This window comes from Acomys minous, assembly GCF_964271855.1.
Source record: "Acomys minous genome assembly, chromosome: 15".
NCBI classification, from domain to species: domain Eukaryota; kingdom Metazoa; phylum Chordata; class Mammalia; order Rodentia; family Muridae; genus Acomys; species Acomys minous.
Window position 1 is genome coordinate 91,483,479 of NC_140497.1, and position 21,957 is coordinate 91,505,435.

General features: G+C 38.3%; 1 protein-coding gene across 1 annotated transcript; it reads right to left on the reverse strand.

The window, feature by feature from the left end:
* Positions 1 to 9,350: 9,350 nt before the first annotated feature.
* LOC311584215 (olfactory receptor 6C76-like) lies at positions 9,351 to 10,292 on the reverse strand (the record flags this gene model as incomplete). The annotated part of the gene is made up of 1 exon (XM_084758315.1): positions 9,351 to 10,292. The coding sequence occupies one exon, from the start codon at positions 10,290 to 10,292 to the stop codon at positions 9,351 to 9,353; it is 942 nt and encodes a 313-aa protein (XP_084614441.1).
* Positions 10,293 to 21,957: the final 11,665 nt, after the last annotated feature.

Here is a 21,957-nt window from a genome sequence, read left to right on the forward strand (position 1 = left end):
AAGACATTGAAAGTCCAATTCTGAACTTCATATGGAAAAACAAAAAACCCAGAATAGCTAAAACAATCTTGTACAATAAAAGCTGCTCCAGAGGAGTCTCCATACCTGATCTCAAACTGTACTATAAAACAATAGTAATTAAAACAGCATGGTACTGGCACAGCAACAGGCTGGTTGATCAGTGGAATCGAATCGAAGACCCAGATATGAATCCACACACATATGGTCACTTGATTTTCAACAAAGAAGCCAAATCCATTCGATGGAAAAGGGATAGCATCTTTAACAAATGGTGCTGGTCTAACTGGATGTCTATGTGTAAAAAAATGCAACTGGACCCATATTTGTCACCTTGTACAAAACTCAAATCCAAGTGGATTAAAGACCTCAACATAAAACCAGAGACACTAAGTCACTTAGACGAAAAAGTGGGGAAGAGCCTGGAACATATTGGCACAGGAGACAACTTCCTGAACAGAACACCAACAGCCCAGGCATTAATGTCAACAATTAATAAATGGGACCTCATGAGGCTGAGAAGCTTCTGTAAGGCAGGAGACACTGTCAAGAGAACAAAGCGACAGCCTACAGACTGGGAAAAGATCTTGACCAACCCTACATCTGACAAAGGTCTAATATCCAAAATATATAAAGAACTCAAGAAATTAAACACCACCAAACCAAATAACCCAATTGAGAAATGGGGCTTGGAACTAAACAGAGAATTCTCAACAGAGGAATATCAAATGGCTGAGAAACACTTAAAGAAATGCTCAACCTCCTTAATCATCAGGGAAATGCAAATCAAAACAACGCTGAGATTCCATCTTACACCCATCAGAATGGCTAAGATCAAAAATTCAAGCAACACCACATGCTGGCGAGGATGTGGGGAGAGAGGAACACTCCTTCATTGCTGGTGGGAATGCAAACTAGTACAACCACTTTGGAAATCTATCTGGTGCTATCTCAGAAAAATGGGAATAGGGCTTCCTCAAGACCCAGCTATTCCACTCCTTGGCATATACCCAGAAGATGCTCCAGCACACAACAAGAAAATTTGCTCAACCGTGTTCATAGCAGCCTTATTCATAATAGCCAGAACATGGAAACAGCCTAAGTGTCCCTCAATAGAAGAATGGATAAAGAAACTGTGGTACATATACACTATGGAATACTATTCAGCTATTAAAAACAAGGAATTCCCGAAATTTGTGGATAAATGGATTGAGCTAGAAATGATCATAATGAGTGAGTTAACCCAGAAGCAGAAAGACTCAAATGGTATATACTCACTTATATCTGCATATTAGCCCAAGGGGCATATCCCACCAAAGCCTTCACTTACCAGGAAACTGAGACAGAGGGGAGGACATTCTAGTGGGACTCTAGATGAGAGAAGCATGGGAGAATGGCAAAGTAGAAAGATCCAGAGGGTCCTAGAAGCCTACAAGTAGAACATTATGATAGGCAGAATTGGGCACGGGGTCCCGCTCAAACTAAGGCACCAGCCAAGGACAATATAGGCGGTAAACCTTAAACCCCTACCCAGATCTAGCCAATGGACAGAACACTCTCCACAGTAGAGTGGAAAGTGGGATATGACTTTCTCATATACTCTGGTACCTCACCTTTGACCATGTCCCCTGGAGGGGGAGACCTAGTGGCACTCAGAGGGAGGACAGCAGGTTACCAAGGAGAGACTTGATGCCCTATGAACATATACAGGGGGAGGTAATCCCCTTCAGGAACAGTCATAGGGGAGGGGAATAAGGGGAAAATTGGCGGAAGGGAAGAATGGGAGGATACAAGGGATGGGATAACCATTGAGATCTAACAAGAATAAATTAATAAAGGAGAAAAAATCTTGAAAAATGACCACCATTTGCATTTCATTAGCAAGATTAGAATGTGGTGTGAGAACCATCCTCATTCTCACCAGGTACAGTCATAGTTTTGCACTTTAGCCTTTTTAGAATGTGTGGTGCCTTTTAGCTTCCACATGCAATTACAAAATAACAGTAATATTATACATGTGTCATTAGTTAAATATTGTTTGTTTACACTTTTGATGATTTATCTGTATAGAGTTTCTTCATTTTCAGATTGGGTTGCTCCTTTTTTAGTTAAATTTCCCCATTTTCTTGCTTACTTTAGATGAAAGTTATTTATTTATATTTTTTATTTAATTATTCAGATTACATCTAAGTTGTTTTCCTCTCACTTGTATTCTCCTGTCCCTTCCACCTTCCCGATTTCATCCTGTTCCCCTACCCTAGGTCTGTGATGGAAGGGGACTCCTTCCCCACCGTACGGTCACAGGCCATCAGGTCTCATCTTGGTAGCCTGCTTATCCCTTCTCTGAGTGCCACCAGGCCTCCCCATGAAGTGGAAATGGTCAAATATGGGGCACCAGAGTTCATGTCAGAATCTTGTCCCTGCTCTCCGCACAATTGTGGAGAATGTCCTGTTCATTGGCTAGATCTGAGTAGGAGTTCAATGTTGGCTGAATGTATTGTCCTTGGTTGGGTCAGTAGCCCGAGAAGATGCTCCTGGGTCCAGATCCACCCATCCTGCAGTTCTTCATGTAGGCTTCTAGGACCCCGGTCCTTCTGTGTCCCCATTCTTCCATGCTTCTCTCACCTAGACTCCCAATAGGAAGACCCTGCATCTATCCCAATCTCCTGGTAAGTGAAGGCTTTCATGGGGCATGCCTTTGGGCTAGTGTCCAATTATAAGTGCGTATATACCATGTGAGTTTTTTCTGCATCTGGGTTACCTCACTCAGTATGATCATTTCTAGTTCCATCCATTTGTCCACAAATTACGGGATTTCTTTGTTTTTAATAGCTGAGTAGTGCTGTCCGTTGGCTAGGTCTGGATACATGTTCTAGGTTTACTGCATGCATTATCTTTTACTGGTGCAGTAGTTTGAGCACACATCCCTGACAATGTATCTCAACCGTTATCATCTGCCTGCTATCACTTATTTCCTCTCATGCCCATCCATCCCTTTCCTCTTCCCACCTAGCTCTCCTATTCTCATATCTTTTTAGGTCTGAGATTATAATTATACAACTTCCTCCTTTCCTCTCCTCCTTTAAACCTTCCCATATATCCCTCTTGCTCTTCTTCAAATTCTTGAGCTCATTTTCATTGATTTTTTTTTTACTACATACATGTATGTGTCCTTATATATTCCCACCTATGACCTGCTCAGCCTGTATAATGTTACTCAAATGCACTTGTGTTTTTTTTTATGGCTGAGAAAAAACTAAACAGGAAAAGGAAAAAAAATAAAAATAAGTGTTCTATAAAGAATGCTTCACTTGACATATAATAATTTTTAACTTTTCATATAATTTTTCTCTTTGAGGTTGGTGACGTGATAAATCGCTTAAGATAATCTTCAAATACTTAGTCTAGTTATGGCTAACTATCTGTAGGTATAGATCTTTAGTTTAGATACTGTTCAACTGGATTTACAAATATTTTGTTGAGAAATTCTGTTTCAATTTATCATCTTATTATCTATGTAGCTGAGAATGGCCTTGAACTTCTGACTCACCTGCCTTTGCCTCCCGAGTCTTGGATTAGAGATGTGTGCCACAGGCACTGGAACCCAAGCTTTCTTTGTGTTTTACAAACACTTTATCCTCTAAGTTAAGTCTCCAGGCTCTCCCTTCCTTTAATTATAAAAAAGTAATTATTGAGAATTTTGTTCAATGTGTCTTGATCATATTCATTATTCCCTCATTTTCTATTTTCACCACTTCTTACTTTCCCACTCAGATCTGTGATTTCTAAGCCCATCAAGGCCTATTAATGCTAAGCAAATATTCTTGGGTGAGTGATCTTCTTTTGGGATGTAGTAGACTTGTGAGGGCCTATGCTTTTAGAGAAAGTTGGCCCTTTCTCTCCTAGCCATTTTCAATTCTCAGTAGATCCTTCTCTCTCCATACTGGGATGTGGTCTGTTTTAGAAGTTCACAGTCTTGTAGATGGTGTCACAACTACGGTGACTTCATCTGTTCAATGTTCCTGCTGTGTTTCCTTGCAGCCACCCACCACCTCAGGATCTTATATCTTTTCTGTCCCTGGGCATAGTATTCATGCTCCATTTTGGGCTGTCTGTCCTTTACTTTTAACATAGTTGTGTCTTTATATTTAAATTTAGTTTTTGATATTATGTGTTTTTAGTTCCCTTTTAATCTCAGTCTTTTCGTTAATACAGGAAAATTAGTCACATTTAAAGTAATTTTTGCTATAATTTAGATACTATCTCCTATATTTGTAATTTTAATACTTATTTTGAATTCTATTTTACATTCTTACCAATAAATTTATATGGTTTTCTTTTACTACTTAATATTTAAGGTATATATGTATTTCATTTCATTTATTTACTTATTATTTTCTTTATGCTTCTTTTAATTATTATTTATTATGCTTCTTTTTAAACATATACATTTGTATTATTATGCATGAGTAAAATAACTATATACAGCGGGAAGACCCATGGGACAATCATGAGTTATATAAATGTTCACTCATAGTGATTTGGCTATTTATGTTTGTCAAACTTGAAGTAAACAACTTTCCTATCTTGTTGGGTCTAATTTTCTGAATGAAAATCAATATCTGTCATATCTCATCTCTATTAACTTAAATAATCTATCCTGATCCCTTTCTCTCCCTCATTCCCATTCCCGCCCTTGTCATCAGAACGGGGAGCCCTTCTTTCCTCATGTCTACCTCAGCTTATCCATTGTCTCCTGTACTGCGTATAACCTCTTTCTCCGTGGCCTGGCAAGGCCACACTGCCAGGTGGAAAGTGAAAATAATTAGGAAGACCAAGTCCATGTAAGAGGTAGTCCCTACTCCCCATATTGTGGGACCCACAAGGAGACTCTGCTGCCTATGCACTGTAATTGAGCTGAGTGTCTAGATCCTCACCTTGCATGGTCCTTAGTTGGTGTATCTGTCTCTGCAGCAACCCTCTCCTCCGTTCAGTTTTTTAAGTGTGTATTTTACTTATTATTCCCCTCCCCTAGACCTCTGGCAACAGCTTATCATCAGGGTAGTCTGCATCTCCTTCCACTGTATTCCCACCAGGCCATCTTGCCAAGGGGCAGAGGCCAAGTAGTGGGGCCCCAAGTGCATGAAGAGGTTCAGCAGAAGTTCTCCCTTTCCCCCATGCAGGGAATCAGCCATTTATTGGCTATCTCTGAAAAAAGGGTCTTGGTTCTTTGCCTGTGTTGTCAGTGACTGGATCATCAGTTTGTGGGGATCCCCTTGTGCCTCAATCCACAGGCCTTGGTGGTCTCCCTTTGGAGCCTCTGCTTCCTCCCAGACCTTACATTCCCCCACTCTTACCTTTACTCTCAGCACTCTGCCCAGTATCCAGCTTTGAGTCTAGGTAACTGTCCCTATCCTCCACTTGTTGGAGTCTCCCAGAGGGCATCAATGTTGGGCTAAAATCCACTTATAAGTGAGTATAGACCATGAGTGTCTTGGTTATCTCACTTAGGATGATCATTTCTAGTTCCATCCATTTGCCTGCAAAAATTCAAGGTTTCCTTGTTTTTAGTAGATGAGTAGTATTCTATTGTATAGACGTACCACAGTTTCTTTATCCATTCTTTGGTTGAGGGACATCTAGGTTGTTTCCCAATTCTCAGGATTATGAATAAATCTGCTTTGAACATAGCTGAGCAAATGTCCTTGCTGGATGGTGGGGTGGTATAGTTGTATCTTGGGGTAGAACTATTCCCAATTTTCTGAGAAAGCACCATATTGATTTCCAGAGTGCTCGTACAAGTTTTCACTCCCACCAGCAGTGGAGGAGTATTCCTCTTTCTCTACATCCTCCACAGCATGTGTTGTCACTTGAATGATTGATCTTTGCCATTTGGATAGGTGTAATATGGAATATTAAGATTGTTTTGGTTTGCATTTCCCTGATGCCTAGGTATGTTGAGCATTTCTTTAAGTGTTTCTTAGCCATTTGATATTCTTCTATTGAGAATGCTCTCTGTAGTTGTGTACCCCATTTTTAAACTGGCTTATTTGGTTTGGTGGTGATTAATTGTTCAGTTCTCTGTATATTTTAGATATTAACCCTTTGTTGGATGTAGGGTTGTAAAGATATTTTCCCAATCTGTGGGCTGTTGTTTTGTTCTGTTGATAGTGTCTTTTGCCTGACAGAAGCTTTTCAGTTTCATGATGTCTCATTTATTAATTGTTGATCTTAGAGCCTGAGTTCTTGGTGCTCTGTTCAGGAAGTTGTCCCCTGTGCCAATGAGTTCTAGGCTTTCCCCCACATTTTCGTCTAACACATTTAGTGTGTCTGGTTTCACACTGAAGTCTTTAATCCAGTTGGACTTTAGCTTTGTACAGGGTAATATATACGGATCTACTCACATTTTTTTACAAGCAGACATCCAGTTAGACCTCACCATTTGTTGAAGATGCTTTCTTTTTCCCACTGTATGGTTTTTGTTTATTTGTCAAAAATCAAATGACCATAGGTGTGGATTTATATTTGGGTCTTCAGTTAGATTCCATTGGTCAACTGGCCTATTTCTATGCTAGTACCATGCTGTTTTTTTTTTTATTACTGTGGCTCTATAGTACAACTTGAGATCAGGGATGAAAATTCCTCCAGCAGATCTTTTATTGTATAAGATTGTTTTAGCTGTCCTAGTTTTTTTTTTGTTTTTTCATATGAAGTTGCGATTTTATATTTCCAACTCTGTAAAATATTGTGTTGGTATTTTGATAGGGATTGCATTGAATCTGTAGATTGTTTTTGATGGGATGGCCATTTTTACTATGCTGATTCTCTTAATCCATAAGCATGGGGGATATTTACATTTTCTGAGATATTCTTAAATTTCCTTCTGCAGAGTCTTGAAGTTTTTTCCATATGAGTCTTTTATTTGCCTGGTTCGATTTATACCAACATACTTTACACTGTTTGAGGCTACTGTGAAGGGTGTCATTTCCCTAATTTCTCTCCAAGCCTATTTGTCTTCTGTATACAGGAGGGCTACTGTCTTTTTTTTGTGTGTGATAATTTTGCATCCTGCCACTTTGCTGAAGTTGTTTATCAGCTGTAGTGCTTTGTTAGAATTTTGAGTGTCATTGATGTATACTATCACATCACCTGCAAATAGTGACACTTTACTTTCTTCCTTTCCTAATTGTATCCCCCTGAACTCTTTTAACTGTCTTATTGCTCTACCTAGGCCTTCAAGTACTATATCAAAGAGAAATGGAGAGAGAGTGGACAGCCTTGTGTTGTCCCTGATTTCAGTGGGATTGATTTACGTTTCTCTCCATTTAGTTTGATGTTGGCTATAGGCTTGCTGTATATAGCCTTTACCACGTTTAGGTATGTGCCTTGTATCCCCAATTTCTAAGTCTTTTAACATGAAAGCATGTTGGACTTCACATTAGTTCTTCATTGAAGGTCTGGTAGAATTCTGCACGGAATCCTTCTGGCCATGGGATTTTTGTTGTTGTTGTGAGACATTTGATGACTGATTCTATTTCTCTAGGGGATATAGGACTTCTTAATTTGTTTGCCTCATCTTGATTCAACTTTGGAAAGTGGATAAATCTGGAAAATTTATGAAGGAAATTGTCTATATCATTTTGTCACATACAAATTTTTGAATTATGACCTAATGATTCTTTGGATTTCCTTGGCATCTGTTGTTATGTTTCCCTCTTCATTTCTGATTTTGTTAATGTGGGCACTCTCCCTTTCCTTTCAGTGAGTTTGGGTTTGTCTATCTTGTTGATTTTCTCAAAGAACCAGCTCTTGGTTTCTTTAATTTTTTTGAATAGTTTCCTTTCTTTCTAATTATCAATTTCAGTCCTGAGTTTGATTATTTCTAGCCACTTACGCCTCTTGGGCAAGCCTGCTTCTTTTTTTTTCTAGAGTTTTGAGGTGTTCCATTAAGTTGCTTGTTTGCGATGCCCCCTATTTCTTTATGAAGGCACCTAGTCTATGAACTTTACTCTTAACACTGCTTTCATTGTGTCTCAAAAGTTTGGATATGTTGTTTGTGGTTAAATAATACTCCATCATGTACATATGCTGTATTTTTATTTACCGACTTATTTGTTGAAGGACCTCTAGACTGAATTTGTGGCTTTGCAAATGTAACTATCTCACAGGTATGCCAGGATTTCTGTTGTGTACTAGTTTGCATTCCTTCAAGTGAGTACCCAGGAATTATTTATCTGAATCATATACTAGCTCAAATTTCAGTGTTTTTTTGAGTGTCCATATTAATTTCTATACTAACAGAACTTACTTTCATTCTTATAAAGTATATAAGGACTGTTCCTCCCACATTTTTGCCACTATTTGCTGCTTATCATTTTTCTTGATGATAGCCTTTCTCTTCTCTCAGAGGTCTAGGGGAGGGGAACAGGGTGAAAGAGGGAAGGGGAAAGGGAAGATACAAGTGAGGGGATAACAGTGGAACACAATCTGAATAAACTTTAAAAAAGAAAGAAAGAAGTATTGGAAAACAACATAAGATATAGATATGCTAGGAATTTAAAGAACTATCTGGGTAGTAGAACAATTACTACTTTTCACTGCCAGAGAAATCCATAGTTTTGGACACAGATGGCTAGAGGATCTTTCCAGGATATTTTAGGGAGCTCCAAATTCAGCATTAGCAAATAAACATAAAAAGAATCTTTAATATGTTTAATGATCACAGTTTGGGAGCTTTAATGAAACAACATAGTAGGATTCAGAGCAACTATTAGAATTTGAGCCACAAAAAGCACCGGGTACCATAGTGAAGGATGGGACAATCAATGAAGACATAGCAGCTATGCACCAAGCCACACAGGCCAGTATTTAGTATAAATAGATCTTCAGAAATACATTAAGAAGTAACCACAGAGCAGAGGTGGGGACTTGGCCCCATGGAAGAGCTCACTTTAATAAGTAATTATACATTGGGAAAATAATTTTTCAAAGTGGCTTATTGCTCTTACTAGCTTTTGTGTGTTGATCAATAAATATATTCCTTGAAAATAAATTCTTACAAAATGTCATTTTCAATGCAGGCATCATGGCCAAGTGGTAAAGCGTTGGTCTCGTGTAAATGTCATTTTCAGTTTAGAGACATAAAATCAGCCATGTTCAGAAAATTTTAAAAGGTGCCTAAATTTTAAAATGATAATGGTGTCAAGTAAAGCTGAAATGGAAAAGATAAAAGCATTCAGCTAAGTTTAATACAGCAGATGATAGAAAATACAATAACAAAAATACACATTGTATATAACGTTCTTTAAAAAAAAATGAAACAGTGATTTTCTTTACCATCCTATTTTATTTGACATACATTTCTTGATCATGTTCTTAAAGGATTCTTTTACCTGTTTGTTTCTAAGGGAGTAAATAAAAGGATTCAGCATTGGGGCAACAGATGTGTTGAGCACTGCTATGCCCTTAGTCAAGGCCACTCCTTCCTTTGCTGAGGTTTTGACGTACATGAAAATGCAGCTTCCATAGGAAATGGAGACAACAATCATGTGTGAGGAACAGGTAGAAAAGGCCTTTTTCCTTTGCTCAGCAGAAGGGATTCTGAGAATTGTCCTAAGGATGAAGAGGTAGGAGAGAACCACTAATGATAAGGTTACCATGAGCGTGAATACTGCCAGGAAGAAAGCCAAGAGCTCCAGGACGGCTGTGTCTGTGCAGGAGATGAGCAGCATGGGAGAAGAGTCACAGGTGAAGTGGTCAATGATGTTGGAGTCACAGAATTCCAGTTGGAGGCCCATGATCACAGGTGGAAAGATGATGAGAAATCCAGCCAGCCAGGAGCCAATTATGAGCTGGATGCAGACCCTGTTTTTCATTATTGTGGTGTAGTGCAAGGGCTTGCAGATAGCCACATAGCGGTCATAAGACATAGCAGTCAGAAGGAAAAACTCAGTTGCACCCAGGAGTATGAAGAAGAACACCTGGGCCATGCAAGAATTATAGGAGATGGTCATATCCCCTGTTACAATGCTCACAAGGAACCGAGGAATACAAACTGTTGTAAATGAGATTTCTAGGAAAGAGAAATTTCGAAGGAAGAAATACATGGGGGTCTTGAGGTGTGAGTCTACTAAAGTGAGAGTAATAATGGTCAGATTTCCAGTAATGCTCAAAATATAAGTGAGAAATAAAAATATAAAAATCACAGTATTTAACTTTGGGTCATTCGTTAATCCCAGAAGAATAAACTCACTCACAGTTGTTCGATTTTTCATTTCTTCTTGTGTTATGCCAGGTCTAAAACTGAAATGAATTAGAGTCAGTATTACTTTAAATTATATTTGTTGTTATATGTGTTTTATTCATCACATTATAGAAGACTTGTAACAATATACAAACTGAAACATTAAATCACTCAACAAATTACAGTTTTAAAAATTAATATTAATTTCCATAAACCAATTACATATCTGGTGATTGCCTTAGATCTACAGCTATTTGGTATTAAATTAGTCACTTGACAGTTTTGTTAAGTACATCAGTAGATGAGAATAATGCCACTGCGGATCTTTTGCTGTAGTAAAAGAGCAGATATATCTGGAAAGAGATGAAAATACCTAAAAAGGACAATATTATTTTAGTCTCAAAACTATCTGAACAAAGGGATGTGTTACTTTTTTGTGAAACAAACATTTACAATTATTTGCTAATTTTTGAAATATTTAAAACCATTCTTCACTGTCTGAGGAAGTAGACAATCAAAACCAACATTTATGTAACCTTGAAGCAGCAAACTCAGAAATCTCCAAAGTTAGAAAACATTTATAGGGTTTCTTTATTGAAAGAAATAAGACATTTTCATTGCATAGATGAGATGATAACTGAAAGACAAAGTACCGATGGTACAGAATAATTAGAAAAAAAAAAGATCTACAGAATAGAAAATACTTACAATTTTATAATGCCAAGTGGTCACAGCTGAAAAGCTCAAACCCAAACGTTCGATGTTTTTTTTTAAACCAACTTCCACACTTCTCACTGATGTCTACATTTTGCGATTTTCATACATAACAAACTTATATATTGTGTAGCTGAAATTTGAGAAGATAATTGAACTAGATACAGTAACAAGATCTACTGTGAGGATGAATTATAAAAGAATCTCTAAAGTAGGAGAGGTTTGATAGGTGACATGGGCTTAGGTGTTGATAGAAACTGCTAAAAGCCAGATTAAATTCTCCAAAGTAATGCATTCTGAATTCACGGTCTAAGAAAATTGAGACATCCTTCAGTCCCCGTGAGCAGCAAAAATCTCAGTGGGCACCCCAGGGCAATGCACATTATGAATGAAAGTCTTAAAGTGAAAAAAATCTTTATTTTATTATTTATTATTTGCTTTTATTTAGTAGATGTGTCTCTGGATACAACTTACTATTTAGCAGCAAATGCAAAGGCTGTGGGAACAGGCAGGGAAGCTGACAAGCAGAACAGGAATTCAGAACCAGAAATATTGTGTCTTGGAAGTCTCGTAGCTAAGACTCTCAAGAGGATGAGGAGAGGGAGGAGGGAGAGGAAGAGGGGAGCAAAGTAAAAAATGGGAAGAAAGCAGGCACATTGTCAAAGCATTTGAGGCAATACTTACAGCTATGAAGCAATAAAGATCAATATTTTGTTTGCTTTCTAGGTGAAGCAGGAAAAGACACACAGTATGAGTGGGAGTCAAGAACCAACATCTGTGGAAGATGGAAAGCACATAACATCTGAGTGGAAATTATTGAAATAGAATATCACTTGAAATTCTCAGTTGTGGGCCTAACAAGTACCTGGTATCTTCTAGTTTCTAAAAACCCTTAAAAGAACAAGTTATTACCACGGAAATTATGAAATCTGACAAATATCATTTGGCTTCCAGTAACTCTTGGGAAAAAAAGATGGCTTGTGACTTTAAATTTTTACTTTTTACCCTATTGTTAGAAAATACTTTGCTAAGTATTCTTTTCAGAAAAAGCATTTCCATTTTATGTTTTTATCTCCTCCTTAAAATGGACACAGGGGATTCTTACAGCTAAGCAGAGCTAACTGTCTCTGGAGAGTGTTGATTGGTGTGCCCTAAAGCTAAGCTGAATAATTAGGTGAATTACAGAAATTATCTTTTGAAACATCCAAGGTTGGAGAAATGTAGAAAGCAAACAGTTGTGAAGAAACAACATCAATTTTTTGTATTTCATATAGTGAAATATTTTAATACAAAAACTTGCAAAGGTAATATAATCATATTTCATATAATCATAACAAAGCAGAAAATAGCATGAGAAATATCCACTGGGACATGAAGTGTGCCATGAAATTATTGCATTGGATAATAAAAAGCATACTGTATAATTTAGGCAAGATATAGCTAATAGACTGTGAAGAACGAAGAGGACATATTTTTACAACTCATAAAATTAGCATCCAACATATTATCGTACACATTATTTAATTTATATTAGAATAATCACGTTTATTTTTTCCAAAATAGTCCTCTGATATTTTTCTCTGTAAGACAATGTGGGGTCTGCTAATTGCTGTGAGGCATTATTTAGCCCTCAAAAATCTATTTAATCAATTTACGTCCTGGTTACATACCCTCCCTCCTCTTCTTGTTCCATCCTAACATGAGCTTCCCCATCCTCCCTTCCACTTTCCAGAGATGGATATTAACCAACCCTAGCAAGCAAAGCACTGAATCATCCTTTCACACTGAGGCCACACAAGAGAGCCCAGCTGTGGGAAAGAGATCCAAAAGCAGGCAACAGAGTCAGGGTCAGCCCCTACTACACTTGTTAGGGGACCCATATGATGAACAAGCTGCACATCTGCTGCAAATGTATTGGGGACCTAGGTTCATCCCACACATGCTCTTTGGGTGATGATTTCATTTTTGTGAGTCCCTATGGGCCCAGGTTAGTTAAATCTGTAGAACTTGTTCTAGTGTTCATGACCTCTCTGCCCCACCTCTGTCCTTCCTCCACTCTTCCACAGGACTCCCTGAGTTCTGCCTATTGTTTGGCTGTAGGTCTCTGCATCTGTTTCCATCAGCTTCTGGAAAATGCCTCTTAGAAGATGATTATGTTAGACTCCTGTTATTAACAGAGTCAGTGGTTGTCTTTCTCCATTGAGGTGAGTCTCAATTTTTAATCTTAACATTTCTGATGGCTGTTCAGATGGAATCTCAAAGTTGTTTTCATTTGCATTTCCCTCATGACTAAGGATGTTGAGAATTTCTTTACACTTTTTTGGGCCATTCAATATAACTTGTTAAGAATTCTCTGTTTAGCTGTGTGTGCCATTTTTTAATTGGGCTATTTACTTTGTCAGTATTTACTTTCTTGAGTTCTTTATATATATTTGGATAATTGCCCTCTGTCATATATAGAGTTGGTGCAGATCTTTTCCCAATTTGTACACAGCCATTTCATTCCATTTACAGTGTTCTTTGCCTTGCAGAAGCTTTTCAGTTTTCTGAGTTACCATTTATTGTTATCTTAGTGTCTCAGATGTTGTTATTATGTTCAGAAAATTGTTGCCTGTACCACTGCATTCTAGGTGATTCCCCACTTTCTCTTCTATAGATGTTGTATATCTGGCTTAATGCTGAGGTCTTTGATCCACTAGGTCTTGGGTTTTGTACAGGGTAATACATATGGACCTATTTGCATTCTTCTACATGTAGACATCCAGGTAGACCAGCACCATTTGTTGAAGATGCTTTCTTTTTTCCATTGTGTGGTTTGTATCTTTGTAAAATATCAAATGTGTATACCTGTGTGGGTTTATTTCTGGTTCATTGATTTAATTCCATTGATCAATCTGTCTGCTTCTGTGCCAATACCATGTAGTTTTTTTATTACTATTGGTCTGTAGTACAGCTTGAAATCAGGGATCGCCATACCTGAAATACAAAAAAAAAGTTCTTTTATTGCACAGGATTGTCTTAACTATCCTGGTTTTTAAATGTTCCATTTGAAATAGAAGAGCTAATACCAACACTTCTAAACTATTATGAAATATTGAAAAGGAATGAACATTGCCAAACCATTCTATGATGCCAAACCCACCCCGATACCTAAACCACATGAAGATTCAATGAAGAAAGAGAATTTCAAAACCATCTCCCTTACATACATTGGTGAAAAATACTCAATAGTATACTCACAAACTAAATCACAGAACACATAGCAAATGACTACGGTCAAGGAGATTTTGTCCTAGGGATGCAGGAATGATTCAATGTATGAAAATCTATTGATGATGTCCACCATATAAAAAAACTGAAAGCAAAAACCATTTAATTAGATGATGAAAAAGCCTTTAACAATATCCAACACCCTTTCATCTTAAAAGTCTTGAAAAGATCAGGGGTACAAGGTCCATACCTAAACACAATGAAGGAAAGCTATAGAAAGCAAATAGCCAGCTTCAAATTAAGTGGATAGAAACTTAAAGAAATTCAACTAAAATCAGGGACAAGACAACACTGCCCACTCTCGCCATATGTCTTCCATACAGTGTTTGCTAGAGCAGTAAGAAAACTAAAGGAGATCAAAGGGATACAAATTATCAAGGAAGAAGTCAAAGTTTGATATGCACAGTGCCATGATAGTATACGTAAGGGACTCCAAAAATTTGACTAGAGAGCTCCTATAGCTGATAAACACCTTTAGCAATTTAGCTGGATACAAAGTTAACTTAAAACATTGGTAGCCTCCCTTTATACAAGTGATAAATAATATATAATATCTTTATGTAATCCTAACCAAGCAAGTCAAAGACCTGTAGGACAAGAACTTCAAGTCTCTGAAGAAAGAAATTGAATAAGATATGAAGAGATGGAAAGATGTCTTGTGGTCATGGATTGGCAGTATTAACATTGTAAAAATGTCTTTTTGAGTTGTAAAGATTTGTTTTGTTTCCTAGAATGTGATATATTTTAGACATTTTATGTGCTGTTGAGTAGAATGTACATATTCTTTGGTGTTTGGAATATATGTAGATATTTAAGTCTACTGATGTGTGATTTTATATAATTTTGATGTTTTTCTGTTTATTTTTGTTTTGGTCATCTGTGTGTTCACATTGAGATATTAAAATCACCCATTATCAATGGATTTAAATTAATCTCCATCCCCAAATCCAGTTGTAAATTAAAAAAAAAATGAGACACACCAGAATTTGATGCAGGTATGGTGAGGATAGCAATGTCTTCTTGGTTAACTCTTTCTTTGACTAGAATAAAGTGTCTCTCTTATTCTAGATATACAGAGAACTAAAACATACTAAACATCAAAGAAACTAATAATTCAACTTAAAATACGATGCATAATCAGGAAAGATTTTCCCATTATATAGGTTTCTGCTTTGTGCAAATGATGATGTATGTTGCTGTACAGAAGTTTTGTTACTTCTGTGAGGTCCCATTTCTCTTTTTTTTTTATTTTTTCTCTTTTATTAACTTATTCTTGTTACATCTCAATGGTTATCCCATCACTTGTATCCTCCCATTCTTCCCTGCCTCCAATTTTCCCCTTATTCCCCTCTCCTATGACTTCCTGAGGGGGATTACCTCCCCCTGTATATGTTCATAGGGTATCAAGTCTCTTCTTGGTAACCTGCTGTCCTTCCTCTGAGTGTCACCAGGTCTCCCCCTCCAGGGGACATGGTCAATGGTGAGGTACCAGAGTATGTGAGAAAGTAATATCCCACTCTCCACTCTACTGTGGAGAGTGTTCTGTCCATTGGCTAGATCTGGGTAGGGGTTTAAGGTTTACTGCCTGTATTGTCCCTGGCTGGTGCCTTAGTTTGAGCGGGACCTCTGTGCCCAAATCTGCCTATCATAATGTTCTACTTGTAGGCTTCTAGGACTCTCTGGATCCTTCTACTTTGCCATTCTCCCATGCTTCTCTCATCTAGAGTCCCAATAGGATGTCCTCCCCTCTGTCTCAGTTTCCTGGTAAGTGAAGGCTTTCGTGGGACATGCCCCTTGGGCTAATATGCAGATATAAGTGAGTATATACCATTTGAGTCTTTCTGCTTCTGGGTTAACTCACTCATTATGATCATTTCTAGCTCAATCCATTTATCCACAAATTTCGGGAATTCCTTGTTTTTAATAGCTGAGTAGTATTCCATAGTGTATATGTACCACAGTTTCTTTATCCATTCTTCTTGGGATATGACAGTCTCACATACTCTGTTGCCTCACCTTTGACCATGTCCCCTGGAGGGGGAGACCTGGTGGGATGGGATAACCATTGAGATGTAACAAGAATAAATTAATAAAAAAGGAAAAAAAATAAAACCAAACACACTAAATCAGTTAGAATAAAAAGTGGGGAAGAGCTTTGAGCTCATCGGCATAGGAGACAACTTCCTGAACTGAACACCAACAACCCAGGCCCTAAGATCAACCATAAATAAATGGGACCTTATGAAACTGAAAAGCTTCTGTAAGGCAAAGGACACTGTCGACAGACCAAAATGACAGCTTACAGACTGGGAGAAGATATTTACCAACCCAACATTGGACAAAGGGCTAATATCCAAAATATATAAAGAACTCAAGAAATTAAACACCACCAAACCAAATAATCCAATTCAAAAATGGAGTTCAGGGCTAAACAGAGAATTCTCTACAGAGGAATATCGAATGTCAAAGAAACACCTAAAGAAATGCTCAAAATTCCTAGTTATCAGGGAAATGTAACTCAAAACAACTCTGACAGTCCATCTTACACCTATATGAATGGCTAGGATAAAAACTCAGGTGACAACCCAAGCTGGTGAGCATGTGAAGAAAGGGGAACACTTCTCCATTGCTGGTGGGAGTGCAAACTTGTACAACCACTTCAGAAACAAATCTCATGCTTTCTCAGGAAAATTGGAATAATTCTACCTCAGGACCCAGCCATACCACTCTTGGGAATATACACAAATGATGTTCCATCATACAAACACATTTACTAAAAAATGTTCATAGCAGCTTTATTTGTCATAGCCAGAATCTAGAAACAACCTAGATGTTCCTCAACCGAAGAATGCATAAAAAACCTGTGGTACATCTACACAATGGGATACTATTCAGCTTTTAAAAACAAGGAAATCTTGAAATTTGCAAGCAAATGAATGGAACTGGAAAAGATCATCCTGAGTGAGGTAACCCAACCCAGAAAGACATGCCTGGTATATACTCACAACATTAGCCACATAATACAGGCTATCTACACTACAAAAGAGAGTCAGAAATGTCAACCAAGGACCATGTATGATGTAGACCTAGACCCACTGCTTGGATGTAGTAGCACGGTCTCCTTGTGGATGCCACATATGGAGAGTAGGGACTGCTTCAGAGATGCACTCTGGCCATTGAATTAGATCACATCTTCCTGGCAGGACAGTCTTGCCATGGTACAAAGGAAGAGATTACAGCTAATACAGGTGAGACTTGATAGGCTGAGGTCAGATATTAGAGGAAGAGGGTTACCCTGTCTGAGTACTAAGGGAGGGAGGGAGAGAGGATGAGGGAGGGAGGGGAATCAGGAGGGAATGAGGGGGATACAATTGGGATGTGAAGAATTTAAACTGCAGAACAAGCAAGTAACTTATATTGCTAATCCCACCATATAGGACTAGGTCTGAGACTGGCTGAAATGTGAATGTCTAGGCATAGACAATGCTTCTTGTTGACTGCAGAACCCCTATGAATTACTATTAGATGCCAATCTTCATATGGCATGAATGAAGACTTACAGAGCTCTTCTTTTCCTGCTCATATAAAGAGCAGAAATCCAGCATTAATTGTTCTGTGCATCATGCACACCTTATACACTTATAATTTTAGGACTGCATAATGCTTGTGAGAAACCATATGCTTTCAGAACAAAAGAACCAGACACTGTCATTGGATCAGAGCTGACAGGATGCACTCCTCACAGCACACTGGACATTGACATACTGTTTGGAGAAAGGGGTTGAAAAGAAAGAAGGGGAAATACCGAAACATATAGGAAAGATAGAACAAAAAGTAGATTAGTAAATCTACTCCTCAACTTAATGCCTCAATTGTCACTCACAAGGTATTTTTAATTCACTGGCATAGAATTTTGTATATAGATGCAAAATAAGTTTAAATCTAGATATAATGGTATAGAACATAAATGTAAGATTATTCTTCACACACATTATATATATGCATATATATTTCTACTCTAATATGAGCTACTGTACCCATATAACTCAATTATAACACAAGGTTTACTTCCAATTCTTTGGAAGTGCTATAGCAAGCTGTTTAGGAAAAGTAAGTTATACAAATTAAATGTTAGTAGGTCAAATCATGGTCATGTCAATTGCTGGTCTATTATCACAAGAATATACATCTTAGGTGAAGCAGATAGATATGACTCTATAGAAAGATAAGGTCTTCAAAAACGCCAGAGACATGCAGAATATGGCATTTAAAATGTTTTTTTTTTTTACTTTAAAGATTCATTGACAATGAGACAGGTTAACTCTTGGCAACACCCAGCCTATCTCACAGAGGATGATGAGCATCAAAGAGCCTCCTTATGGAGATGGCTTCAAATGTGGCAAACTAGCCACCGGGAAAATGGTCCTCATTTCTACCACAGACAGAATACTGCCTAAAAAAAGGGCAAGCTTGGGTGAGAAGGCTGGGAAGATGCTCCCGTGTTATAGAGAGTTTTGGGTGACTATTCAGGTAGAAAACTGTCTCTGTCATCTTTTCATTTGGAAAGCTTCTAACCTGCCTTTCCGGCAAACTCAGGTAACCAACTTTATTCCTTCTCAAGTCTCTGAGGGAGTTGAAGACCAGGTAGCTTAGTTTTACAATGAAGCTTACTTGTTAAGGTTTCTTCAGGCTGATTTAGGACAAATAATACCTTAAGATGAGTTCCCTAAAATTGGGGAAAATGTTCAAAGACGCCAGGGATTGCATTTACGTTCCAGTTTCTAAATGTTGAGAGATTCCAGCCTTAATTGGAGTCCTGTGTGGGACAGACTGAAATACTGGTGCAATTGGGATCAGAAGCTTTCTACAACATGGAAGGGATCCAAATTTGCTGGGTAACAGCAACTGAGGTGCCTGGGGGCTAGAACAAGGAGGATGCTGGATGTCAGCATGCAGCATGTTGAGAGGAATAAATCCTCTCAGGTCTGATCCAGCGTTAGTGTCTGGTTCTTCTGTTATGAAAACAGAATTTCTCAAAGGCATCATACAGTTCTAACACTATAGTATCATGAGGTGTGTGGGATGTACAGAGCAATTAAAGCTGATTCTCTGCTAATTGATTTAGTAGAAGTAAGACATCTGAAAATCTTCCTTCATGACATACTCAGAATGGCCTCTAGTAATAAGTCACCGAGAACCTGTGACCAACGTGAAGACTTGCCTATGCATAGACACTCGTATTTCTGCCAGTCTCAGAGATATTCCTGTGTAGTGGGTTTAGCAATATAAATTACCTGCTTGTTCTGCAGTTTGAATTCTTTACATCCCAATTGCAGCCGCCTCCCTCATCACCTCCCGATTCCATCCTCTCCGTTATCCCTTTTCCCTCCATAGTCATTAGAAAGGGGAGCCCTCCTTCCCTAATGTCTGACCTCAGCTTATCCAGTGTCCTCTGTACTACATATGACCTCTTCCTTATGGCCTGTCAAGGCCACCCTGTCAGGGAGAAAGTGAATATTATTAGGAGGCCATAGTCAATCTCGGAGGTAGTCCCTATTCCCCGTATTGTGGGACCCACAAGGAGACTCTTCTGCCTAATACTACAAGTGAGCTGAGTGTCTAGATCCTCACCTTGCATGGTCCTTGGTTAGTGTATCTGTCTCTGCAGCAACCCTATCCTCTGTTCAGATTTTAAGTGTATATTTTATTTATTATAGTTTATTCAACTTACCTCCCATTTGCTATACCCTCCCTCTCATCTTCCCATTGATCTTCTGCTTATTCCCCTCCTCTAGACCTCTGGCCACAGCCTAACATCAGGGTAGTCTGCATCTCCTTCTACTGTATTCCCGCTAGACCATCTTGCCAAGGGGCAGAGGCCAAGTAGTGGGACCCCGAGTGCAGGAAGAGGGTCAGCAGCAGTTCTCCCTTTCCCCCCATGCAGGGAATCTGCAGTTTATTGGCTATCTCTGAAAAAAGGGGTCTTGGTTCTTTGCCTGTGTTGTCAATGACTGGATCATCAGTTTGTGGAGATCCCCTTGTGCCTCAATCCACAGGTCTTGGTGGTCTCCCTTTGGAGCTTCTGCTCCCTCCCAGACCTTACATTCCCCCACTCTTACTTACACTCTCAGCACTATGCCCAGTATCCAGCTTTGAGTCTAGGTAACTGTCCTTATCCCCGACTTCTTGGAGTCTCCCAGAGGGCATCAATGTTGGATTAAAATCCACTTATAAGTGAGTATATACCATGAGTGTCTTTTTGAGTATGGATTATCTCACTTAGGATGATCATTTCTAGTTCCATTCATTTGCCTGCAAAATTCAAGATTTCCTTGTTTTTAATAGATGAATAGTATTCCATTGTTAGACGTACCACAGTTTCTTTATCCATTCATTGGTTGAGGGACATCTAGGTTGTTTCCCAATTCTGGCTATTACAAATAAAGCTGCTTTGAATATAGTTGAGCAAATGTCCTTGTTGCATGGTGGAACATCTTTCAGATATATACTCAGGAGTTGTATAGCTGGATTTTGGGGTAGAACTTTTCCCAATTTTCTGAGAAAGCACTATATTGATTTCCAGAGTGCTTATACAAGTTTGCACTCCCACTAGCAGTGGACGAGTGTTCCCTTTTCTCTACATCCTCTTCAGTATGGTGTTGTCACTCGCGTTATTGACCTTTGCCATTCAGATAGGTGTAAGATGCAACCTCAAGGTTGTTTTGATTTGCATTTCCCTGATGCCTAGGGATTTTCAGTATATCTTTAACTGTTTCTTAGCCACTTGGTTTTCTTTTTTTTTTAATTTTTTCTCCTTTATTAATTTATTTTTGTTACATCTCAATGGTTATCCTATCCCTTGTATCCTCCCATTCTTCCCTCCCTCCCATTTTCCCCTTATTCCCCTCCCCTATGACTGTTCCTGAGGGGGATTACCTTCCCCTGTATATGCTCATAGGGTATCAAGTCTCTTCTTGGTAACCTGCTGTTCTTCTGTTGAGAATTCTTTGTTTAGTTCTGTACCACATTTTTAATTTGATTATTGTGTTTGGTGGTGTTTAATTATTCAGTGCTTTGTATATTTTAGACATTAGCCCTTTGTCAGAGGTAGGGTCAGTAAAGATAATTTCCGAATCTGTGGGGTGTCACTTTGTTCTGTTGATAGTGTCTTTAGCCTTACAGAAGCTTTTCAGTTTCATGAGGTCCCATTTATTAATTGTTGATCTTAGAGCCTGAGCTATTGGTGCTCTGTTCAGGAAGTGGTCCCCTGTGCCAATAAGTTCTAGGCCCTTTCCCACTTCTTCTAACAGATTTAGTATGTCTGGTTTTATGCTGAGGTCTTTAATCCACTTAGACTTTAGTTTTGTACAGGGTGAGAAATATGGATCTATTCACATTTTTTTCAAGTAGACCTCCAGTTAGACTCCACCATTTGTTAAAGATGCTTTCTTTATTTTACATTGTATGGTTTTTGTTTGTTTCTTTTTCAAAAATCAAATGACCATAGGAGTGTGGATTTATTTCTGAGTCTTCGATTAGATCCCATTGGTCAACTGGCTTATTTCTATGCTAGTACCATGCTGTTTTTATTACTGTTGCTCTAAAGTACAAATTGAGATCAGGGATGAAGATCCCTCCAGCAGATCCTTTATTGTATAGGCTTGTTTTAGCTATCCTCGGTTGTTTGTTTTACCATATGAAGTTGCGATTTG